Consider the following 11,087-nt stretch of genomic DNA (forward strand, 5'->3'; position numbering starts at 1 on the left):
AGACCAGACTCAGTTCAGCTGGGGTCAGGGGACAGATAGGAACAAAATAATTTAGAAATGTCTTGCTCTTTCTTGGACCCTGGTCATGCCTAACTATCTAAGATCCTACCCACCTTCCCCATCCCTCCCTTTCCTTGACATAAATGAACCTGAAATCTGGGTTCTCTTAACATGGAATTGTGGAAGCTATAAGGCACCCTTCCCCCTCCATCTTCTTGAGCTGGATCTTCTTGGTCAATGAATATTTGCTTACTTCAAACTCTGATGTTTTAAATATTGTTCTTGTGTGTGTTTTTAAGCATTGGGCACACAAACCTTGTACAGGCAACAAAACTTCTAGGTAGGATCTCCATCATAAATCATGAATTATTCATGTCGAGAGCTATATCGAATCCAAAAAAAAATATTAAAGTGCTTTCTACCATGAGTGAATATATTCAGAGCCCCTAGTGATCCCACTTGCTCTGTGAGGCCTGAATCAGACTAAGAAGGCAAGCATGGGGATTGGGAGCAGGCCTTCACTTCACAGAGAGAAAGCTCAGCATACAAATACTGATGCGGCAGCTCTTGGAAAGAAGGAGTCTGATATGACGACCACTTACTGTTAATTGAAGGACTCATTTTAATTGTGGATTTAATACTAGACTGGGGGACAATTTTCTGATGGAACGGAAGGAAGAATTTACCACAGAGAGAGGCAGAACACAGGATGATTTTCTGGATATGTAATCAGTGGAGGACACCAGATGTTGCACCTTGATCCTTGACTTGGGCTAAGAAAAAAATTTAGAGCCAAGGAACTCCAGTACAAGCAAAAGTTTATTTAGGAAGTCACAGGAGTAGAAGTAATTCATGGAAGAAGTGAGCCAGCTAGACTGCACGGACTCAGGAAGCAAGTTACAAGAGGCAAACGAGGGCCCTCGGAGCTTAGGAGAAAGAAAGCAAAGATAATGCACCTGAGGGAAGAAAGGGGGAAGGAAAAGTTTGGGCATGCTCTAGAGCAGTGGTTCTCAACCTTGGCTGCACATTAGGATCGCCTGGGAATCTTTTTAAAATCCTGATTTCTGGGCCTCATCCTCCGGAAATTCTGTTTCTTTGTTACTGATGTTGTGGCCCCACCCCATAACAAAGAAACAGAATTTCTGGAGGATGAGGCCCAGAAATCGGGATTTTAAAAAGATTCCCAGGTGATTCTAATGTGCAGCCAAGGTTGAGAACCAGTGCTCTAGAAAGAGAGTGCACCTGAGGGAAGAAGGGGATAGGGAAAAGTATGGTTATGAGAGAGAGAGAGAGAGAGAGAGAGAGAGAGAGAGAGAGAGAGAGAGAGAGAGACCTGGTCCTTCATCTTGAGGGCATCTATTTCCCAAAGGCATGGATTTTAGGGGAGATCTCAGGGGAGGATCTGGTTCCAAAGTCAGCCATGTCATTGCTTCATCTGGTTTTGCTTTTCTGGGCCTGGAGCTGAAACACATCTGACCTAGATGTTATCTCTAGTTTGAACAAAACACTCTCTGTGGTCAACAGATCCAAGGCTTTGTTTTTAAGATTACTTGATTCGGGTCAGAATCTCATTGTCCTGGGGACTTAATACTTAAGGGAATGGTCATGCAAGGGCTTGCATGAGAGTTGTATGATGCTATTTTCTGGCCCCCTTGTACCTCCTCTAAGGGTGTCTCACACATGACTAGCAACATTCCAAGGGATGAAAGTTCAGGGGAGAATCTGAACTGCATGACCAGCGATATGAAAGGTCAAGGCATATAAACTGTATGACCAGTGATCTGCTAAGGGAGGAAAGGTCACCTTGGGGGTAAAGTCCCACCATACAATACTTGTTTACGAAGTTTCCCCCATTGCTAGGCACCCAGGAATTTCTATCCTGGTAACCTTCTGTATCTGGCCTGTAGTTTCTACTCTGGTCATATCTGTGTAACTGCCTACAATATCAGATACACTTAAAGCTGCAAGGGTAAGGAAGAGCTGGGACACTAATATGTGTTTATCTGTATACTGAGAATGTAGAATTATTGAAGCTTGTTTCGTTTAAAGAATCTTCTGAAAATTAATATTATTCTTCATTGGACATGATTATCTCTGCCTTCAAGCAGATTCCCATGTTAGTACCTCCATTTTAAGGATAATCTGCCTGGGTTAGTCTTCTGGTAACAGAGTAGGCATCTAGACAGGCATAAGCAGAGCAGGAACCAAAGTCATGAGTGGAAATCCCTGGGTCCCTAACAAGGAACAAAACTAGAGAAAACAAGTATTATAGGCTTGGATCATACTCCCAAGGTGACCTTTCCTCCCTAGCATGTCACTAGTCATACAGTTTAGACCCTTTGACCTTTTATATCATTAATCATGCAATTTAGATCCCCTTTTTAAGAGGAACAAGGGGGCAGGGAATAGAATCATACAACTCCCATATAAGCCCTTGCATGACCATTCCCTGAAGCATTAAACCCCCAGAAAAATGAGGTTCTGACCCGCATAAAATAATCTTATGAACAAAGCCTTGGATCTGTTGACCACAGAGAGCGTTTTGGTCAGACTAGAGATAACAGCTAGGCCTCAGTTGAGTTTCAGCTCCAGGCCCAGAAAAGCAGCAAAACCAGATGAAGAAATGACATGGCTGACTTTGGGACCAGATTTAATTACTAATGATCTCCTACCCTAGCACTAATCAATCAGTAGAGATCACAACCCTGAATGGACACACTTTGGGAAGCTGATGCATATTCTATCGAGACCCACCTCTGAGACCTCCCCTAAAATCCCCACCTTTAGAAAACAAATAGAAGCCCTTAAGATGAGGAACCCAGCAGGTGCTCTCCCTCACTTGAGTACACCCACACCTTTCTGCACCTTTTGTCCCCAGGCACACTCTCTCTAGCACGCCTGTGCCTTTCCCCATCTTCCCTCGGGTGCATTATCTTTGCTTTCTTTCTCCTAAACTCCAAAAGGCATTCTTTTGCCTCTGTAATTTGTTTCTTAAGTCAAGCAGTTCAGCAGGCTCACTTCTTCTAACGTTTGCTTGTATTTGAGTTTTGGGCTCTGAATTCTTTCTTAGCCAAACCAGATGTAATTACTAATGATGCCCTACCTCCTCGCACTAATCAATCAGTAGAGATCACAACCCTGAAAGGACTGGGGTGTAATTCTGCCATGTTAATCAGAAGGGACTAGATCAGTGATGGTGAACCTTTTGAGCTCGGCGTGTCAGCATTTTGAAAAACCCTAACTTAACTCTGGTGCTGTGTCACATACAGAAATTTTTTGATATTTGCAACCATAGTAAAACAAAGACTTATATTTTTGATATTTATTTTATATATTTAAATGCCATTTAACAAAAATCAACCAAAAAAATGAGTTCGTGTCATAGGTTCGCCATAACTGGACTAGATAGTACTCCTTTTTTTGTGGGGTAGCAATAGTCTCCCCACAGAACAGAGACCTCTCATTTATCGCCTGATGACTGTTTCTCTTGCTGTGCCTGACCCCTCCAGGACAGGACCCCACCTTTCTTTTCCCAGTCTCCACCTGTCCAGACCACTTTCCTTCCCATTGGCACCCTGGCTGTGCAAGTCTGAACCTGGACCATCTGTTGTCACCTATCACTTTATTCCACAGATGGAGGTCCCAGTGGTCTCATGACCCAGGTGAAAGATTACATGAGTGGAGCCATATTAAAATAGAGCCTAAGGGAGAAAACCAAGATGGCGGCATAGGTAAACACCTGAAATTGCTGCCTCGCACAACCACTTCAAAAATACAACTGAAAGGAGTGCAGCTCTAGTCAGGGCCACCAGGACGAGAGCCCCAGAACGGCCTCAGCACCTAGGACTACAACTCCCGGCATGCCATGAACACGATGGCTGAGGCTCGGGGGCAGAGCCCGGCCCTGTGGCGCTACCCGCTGGACGGCCCCAACCCCCCTGCCTGGCCACGTGCACGGAGCGGGCTAGAGAGCCATGGAGGAGCCGCCACTCCGGCCCAGCCCGGGGCTCCTGCAAGTCGCACCTGGAGAAGCTGACCCTGGGGGTCACCCGCATCCTGGAATCATCCCCAGGTGTGACAGAGGTGACCATCATAAAAAAGGCACCTGCTGAACGTCATATGATTTCTTCATGGGAACAAAATATAACTGTGCTGCCTGAGGATGTCAAGAATTTTTACCTGGTGACCAACGGCTTCCACATGACATGGAGTGTGAAGCTGGATGAGCACACCATCCCATTGGGCAACATGGCAATTAATAGTATCACAAAACTGACTCAACTCAGCCAGTCTTCCATGTACTCACTTCCTAATGCACCAACTCGGGCTGACCTGGAGGACAATACACAAGAAGCCAGTGAGAACCAGCCAGAGAAGCCCCACTTTGACTCTCGCAGTGTGATAATTGACCTGGACCTTTGCAATGGGAATGGGAAGGTTTGCCTCATCCACAAAAAAGGGAAACCAGCATTAGCGCAAGACACTGAGATCTGGTTCCTGGACAGAGCACTGTACTGGCATTTCCTCACAGATACCTTTACAGCCTATTACCGCCTGCTCCTCACGCACCTGGGCCTGCCCCAGTGGCATTATGCCTTCACCAGCTATGGCATCAGCCCACAGGCCAAGCAATGGTTCGATATGTATAAGCCCATCACCTACAACACGAGCCTGCTCACTGAAGAGACTGACTCCTTTGTGAACAAGCTGGATCCCAGCAAAGTGTTCAAGAGCAAGAACAAGATCTTAATCCCCAAAAAGAAAGAGCCTGTTCCATCTGAAGGCAGCCAGACAGGGCCCTTGGGTCCTCCCTCCACCCCCTCCACCCCTAAATCCTCCTCTGGCTCTGGAAACCCTGTGCGGAAATGAGTCTCCCTCCCCCTACCCCCAGCTCCCTGCAGCCCCACAGTGATGATTTCCATGCACAGATGCCCAGGGGGGCCCAAGCCTGGGGGCCTCCTCCCATCTGAGTGACCAAACCCTAGGCCTCTTACTCCCATGAATTAGCCAGGAGTTGGAAGGGCATACTCAGGTCTCCCCGAGAGTCCTCCTCTCATCCCACCCCTACCTCCAGAAGCTGTGTAAAATTTTAGATCTTGTTTAAAGTAGCCAAATAGATCTGTTCAGAGGTTCCTCTCTTCCCAGAAGCAGCCCCCCAGCAGTAACTGAGGAGTGCCCCAAAGAAGCCGCTGGTTTAGAACCACAAGGCATTAGAACTGCAATGTTCTGTTGGTAGCGACTAATCACATGTTGCTATTTAAATCTAAGTTATACCACAAATCCATGTCCTTATAACATATCTTGCATTATAGCCACACTGAATATTCATGTGGCTAGTGGATTCCACATGTACAGTGCAGAGATACTAGAACATTTCTATCACCACAGAAAATTCTATTGGATGGCACCCCATTATAATCTTGCCACTGTTCTTCCTCAGTTCAATTAATATTTGTTAGAGAATGTTGATACCTTAATTTGATGATTATAATGTTCCACGGACACTCTTGAAAATATAATTGTATGTTCTTTATATCCTTCACCACAAATCTGCATTTTTTTTCCAGGTGTTTTTTTTTTTAATAAAGTTTCTTGCTTCCAAAAAAAAAAAATAATCAACTATAAGACAAAATGGACATCATCCAGAACCACAGGAAGGCTGGCTGAGTGGAAATTCTACAATTAGAAGGAAAGAGAAAAGCACACTGAGACTCAGAGGAGGTGCAGAAGTAAAGTGCAGAGGTACGGAGGCGTGCACAGAGAGGGCTGGCAACTGAGGACATGGTTGTCTTTTTCAATCAGGAGGGAGGCACAAGCTCCCAACTGCTCTGAACTCCAGTTCCAGGCAAGTCTCTGGGGACCCAGACTCATACAGGGAGAAACTGGACTGTCTGGCATCAGGCAGAACTCCAGGGAGGCGTTCTCTCAGAGGTGCTTGTAGCGATTACCGCAGGACACTGAGACCCCGGGCCTCTTAAGGCAGGGCTGAGGATCAGCCATAGCTGTTTGCTCCACCCTGTTGATTCCCTGAGACCTTGCCCCACCCAAGCTGTACGCAGAGACTCTTGCATATGAATGACCTATCCCTTTGCAATCTAAAATTACCTAAAAAACTACAGCTGGGTCAGAGAGACCCAGAACTTCCAAAAGAAGCCCCAAGGCCCCACAGCAGCTTGCATTGCTTCATAGCTGGGCCTCATCTGGGCACCTCCAAACCCCAAACAAAGAAGAGGAATCTGCAGATCTCTCCATAGCTCCTGCTGGGTAGCCTCAGGAAGAGGCTAAATTATCACCTCCTTAGAGATCCAAGTGCCAGTATATCCAGTGGTCAGAGTGAGACCATCCAGATTACAACTCCTCAGATCCATAAGGGACACACTCAGGGGGCAGACTCAGTGAGCACCAAAGCCCCACTGAAGCAAGTCTTGCCCCAGAAGAGTGTCTCCAGCACAGAAGTTCTCCAACCGTAGACACAGCTGATTCTCGTAGCCAATTGGCCTGAAGGTCAATTCCTCCCAGTGATACCTACAACAATCATGACTTAACTACAACAAGACTGTGTACAAAGCCCACAAAGGGGTGCACCAAGAGTATTCACCTCAGGTAACTGGGGAGGCTGAGCCACTGGGCCTTATAGGACACCTAGCACAGAAAGCCACTCTATCAACACAGGGAAGCAGCCAAAATGCAGAAACAAAGAAACAGGTCACAGATGACAGAAATGGAAGAAAGCAAACTACTGGATATAGAGTTAAAATAAAGTCTAAGTAGCCATTACAGAAGAACTGCTCTGAACATCTTATTTTTCTTTATCTTACAAGCTGGACCAAACCACCATAATTCCAAGAAGGCCAAGACTATCCTATTTGTAAAGACTGGTGAAATTAGACTTTGAGAATGACCAGATTGCTAACCAACAAATTAAATACAATTTCAGGTGAATCTCAAGCCAACCCATGAAGTACAAATCTAACCCTACCTCATCTAGCACCAATAAACTTCTTTAATACAACTTACCTCATCTTTCTCCCCTTTTCCCATAAAAACTTGAGCCCCTATAAAGGGAGAACACTATTTGGGTTTCTGCCTGAATTTATTCTCCCGAATTGCAATTTCTTTGGATCTTAAAAAAAAAAAAATGCTTATTGCTTCTCATTTTTGCTTTCTATTTTTTCAGTTAGTACCCGGAAAGTACAAGAACCCAGAAACCAGCTCTGGTGATGTACAGATACAAATGCAGCAGAACACCAAGTAAGCATTCTTAGAATCTTCACTAAAGTGTTAGCACTAGCAGGAAGAAAACTGATGAGTTTCAAGCTTGGGAAGAAGAGGAGATAAACTTAAGAAAAATTATATCTAAAGAAACAAATCTAAAAAATTAAAGTTTCCTTTCTCTCCCTCCACCCTCCACCCTCCTGCATCCTCACCGCTGGTAAGGAGTGAGACTCTCATTACCCCAGAAATGTAGGGATGTCTGGCGGCTCCGACCTACAGACCCTCCTCCTTATACAAAAGCTCCCAGGGCTAAGAATTCAGTTTACAGAAGAAAAATAGCCACTTCCATCATTTTTAAATGTAGTATATAAAGACAATAACAGAAGTAGTTAAACGGGATGGAAGTAGGGCCTTCCTCTCCCTATGACTTTGTCTAGAGTCAGATGCAGCTGTAAACAAAGGGACAAATAAAATGACTAAGTGATGACAGAAGCTGAGTCTAGTCTTTTCAAGAAATGTAAGGAAGCTTTGCCAAGAACTAAACAGACTCAAAGGCCAAGTACCCTGGGAATCTGTGAGAGCTGCCAGCTCAGGAAGAGCCACAAGTCCACAGCATGTAGTGAAGCAGGAAGACTCGGATTTTTTTTCTTGAGTTGACTCTGGTGGCAGAAAGGATGACTGGTAAGCAAGGAAACCTACTCCCAGCTGTGCCACGATCTAGCAGCAGCCCTGAGCAAGCCACTTAACCTTTCTGAGATTCAGGTTGCTCCTCTATAGAAAGCAGGGGTTACATTAGGACAGAAGTGCCATGTACATCCTTACCCCTCTCATGCCTTCTATAGAGGCTACTGTGAAACTACATCATTGTTTAGAAGTTCTTCTACAGCAGTTGAATGAAAGTTTGTACACAAGTTGAAATCTACTTTTTTTCCTTCTAAAATCCCTTCTAGCTCCTAAATGGACAGTTCCAATTTTCCAAGTAAGAGATGGTCATTTTTCTAATTTAGTAATAGCTCACTCAAACAGAAAGAAAAAAGAAAGAGAAAAGAAAATTTAGTATTATAATTTCATACCCTCCTCCCCCTCCCCACTCTGAAGCTGGGCAGGGTCTTCCTGATGTCACACTGTCCTTCCTTCTGTGTCAGAGATTTTAGTAGGTTCACCCAGCATGAGTGTCCTCTGCAGCACCCTTTTATCTAACCAGCCCACGCTTGTTAGTACATGCAGACCCAGGGAAAGGTCCCAGGACTGAAAACCTACTTCCCTAAGGGGAGGGCAAGGAAAGACCAATGAAAGAGGCTGGTCACTCCAGTCTGTTAATTAATAGAATTCACTAAGGGAAACTTACATACAAGGCCCGTCTTGGGTGGCTGTGAGATAGAATGGATCCCTGGGACACCTGGCAGGTGCCAATGAATTTACTTAGGCTAAAAGGGGTGGGGAGTAATCAATTATGATCTGACAGTCTATAAGGGGGATTTCTGGGAAGCAATCTCTCTTCTGGCCCAGGTCCAGCTCACGGGACAGGAATCATATCATGGAATAGTCTTTCCTCCACACTAAAAATTTTATGTTTGGCATCAAGGAATCTACTTGAAAAGGGATTATCTCCAAAAAGAATTCTCTAAAAGCCAAGAGTCAGAGAGGAGGCATTTAATGATTCTAATTGCTGCTCACCAAAGTTAACCAGATTTACAGTTCTCACATTCTGGGAGGAAAGCAATCACATTAACAGTAACCTGAATGGAGACAGCTTCAGGAAGCCAGGTAGTTGCAACTGAGTTTTATTGAAAGAAGCAGTAACGTGGTTCACATAGGACCCACTTCACAACCCACCCCTCTCCCTCCCCCCCCCCCTCCCCGACACCACGCAGGACCAAGTCTCGGGCCAGGGAAACACTTTAGTGTTGGATAGGAGCCCTAACTTGAGTCATTTCCCTCAGTGGTAGCTAGGAGGAGGGGGAGACAGGTGACACAATGAGGTGGGGCATCTCACTGTTCTGGTCTCAGGTGGAGACCTCTACTGAAGCATGAAAGTGGACAGGCACATATGGGTTTCCCTCACAGGCCACGATGATGTGCCTCTCTTTGTGGCTGGTATAGTAGTCACAGTCGGGGTACTTGGAGCTGCTCTTCACAAGACAGTCTGTGATCTTCATGCTGGAGCTGCTCTTGTGGCAGTTGGGCTGCCCATTCTTGCAGATGATGTTTCCCTGGAGGCAAATGGCCTGGACATCTGCCAGAGGCTCGTGAATGAAGGTGTTCAATGACTTGCACCGTCCCTCTGTCACAAGCCGGCGCCTCATCATTTGGTTGCAGTAGGTGGAGTCGTCGCTGGGGTCGTCTGGGTCCATGTGTTGCCGCTGGAACATCATGGCCCGTGATTCCTTGCCCAGGGAAGGCTGGACCCACCCCAGCACTAACAGCACCAGCACTAGCAGTGGGAACAGGATGAGGGACTTCTCCTGAGCCATGGTGGCCTCAGTCACCTGGAGGAGCCTAGCTGGTGAAGGGAAAGAGGAGGAAAAGCATCACATTAGAAGAAAACCCCAGGTGCCACCTGTGGTCTCCCTGGCTTACAGTCTCCCTTCAGGTCAGCCAGAAAGACACCCTTCTTCCTGCAAGATTTTCCAAGTGGCGGGACACTCACATGTACTCTCCTCCAAAGAATTTGACCCCTACTATTGACAGGGAGCCGGGTCTTCCCTTCGGGGTGTGACCTCCAAAGTGACCTAAAATCTCAGGGGTCCTGTTTTTGAATACTGGAGGGTTTTTATCTGAAATACAGTTGTACTCAGTGTTCTAGTGGGTCAATAGAAGATATTTTTGTCTAAATCATGAGCCAAATTGTATCGCAGTTACTGCCATGACATACAGGGTCATGGCGGAAAAAGCTGGTTGTCCTACAACACTAGGGAAACTCAACCCAGTGACTGGCACTGGCATCATAAAGGGATGCCATTGTATTCCAAAGAGAGATGCTTGCCCACGTGGGGCTGCTCCTTATCCAGACCTATGTGTTCTCTGCACCCAGAATGCTTGCCCCCATCCCAGCCCTGTCCCCAGCTACATTTGCTTAGCCCAAACTTAGTGTTTAGCCTTGCCCACACTCCCTCCCTCCTCTCCAGACCTCAAGCAGAATCTGTTCCCAAGACCACCTCTTGGGCCTCTTACCTGGGACTCTAGCTTGGATTTCAGGCAAGCGCAAGTGGAAGGCCAGTTTCTGCAGTCACTGGATCCCTGGGGAGTGGAGTTTATGTAGATTACAAAGGGGCTTGGCTTCCAAGGTGAAAAGGGTGGGAGGAGCATTTGGGTTTCAGTCCAGAGGAAAACAAAGGCACTCTGAGGAATGAGTCTGCCTATAGGAGTCTTCCTTGCCATGGGAATCTCATCTCCCTGCTGGTTCACAGGGGTAGCAGGGAAAGCCACTAAGGCCCTGATGCTCAAACCCCAACCAAGTCTTTATATTTCTCTGGGGACTATTTCACCAAATGGTCTTTGGAGATTAGCAAATGGCACATAATATGTAATCAAGGGAGAGGGAGGAAAAAGGAGGTCCTCTCTCTTCCCAGGAGTCTGGCTTTGACTAGAAATCTCCTACCAGCAGCTGTCCTGGGGGAAGTGGGAGAGGTATACAGCTGTCTCTAGCTGTCTGGCTTCCCAGATCTGGAGAAGGAGGGTAGAGTGCCTGAACAGTTTGGGTAAGAAGGAAGACTCTACATCAAGCATGTCAAACTCAAAGGCTAACACAGGCCACATAAACAAGGTTTAAATTTATGTGGGCTGCAAAAGAACAAAAGCTTTAATGTTTATAGAAATGTAGGTTTATTGCAATAGAGACATGCTGAATACAAAGGGCTGAAATAAATGAG

The 11,087-nt window shown here is 46.0% G+C and overlaps 1 protein-coding gene and 1 pseudogene across 1 annotated transcript; one reads left to right on the forward strand and one right to left on the reverse strand.

Moving 5' to 3' along the window:
• Positions 1 to 3,859: 3,859 nt before the first annotated feature.
• LOC132239592 (tubulin polyglutamylase complex subunit 2-like) lies at positions 3,860 to 5,506 on the forward strand (annotated as a pseudogene).
• Positions 5,507 to 9,056: 3,550 nt separating this feature from the next.
• Positions 9,057 to 10,673, reverse strand: LOC132223396 (ribonuclease pancreatic-like). The gene is made up of 2 exons (XM_059678634.1): positions 10,390 to 10,673; positions 9,057 to 9,714 (listed from the first exon to the last, which is right to left on the reverse strand). The coding sequence occupies exon 2, from the start codon at positions 9,687 to 9,689 to the stop codon at positions 9,222 to 9,224; it is 468 nt and encodes a 155-aa protein (XP_059534617.1). The 5' UTR covers positions 9,690 to 9,714; positions 10,390 to 10,673; the 3' UTR covers positions 9,057 to 9,221.
• Between the last annotated feature and the right edge of the window lie 414 nt (positions 10,674 to 11,087).

Source organism: Myotis daubentonii, chromosome 1 (assembly GCF_963259705.1).
Source record: "Myotis daubentonii chromosome 1, mMyoDau2.1, whole genome shotgun sequence".
Lineage (NCBI taxonomy): Eukaryota > Metazoa > Chordata > Mammalia > Chiroptera > Vespertilionidae > Myotis > Myotis daubentonii.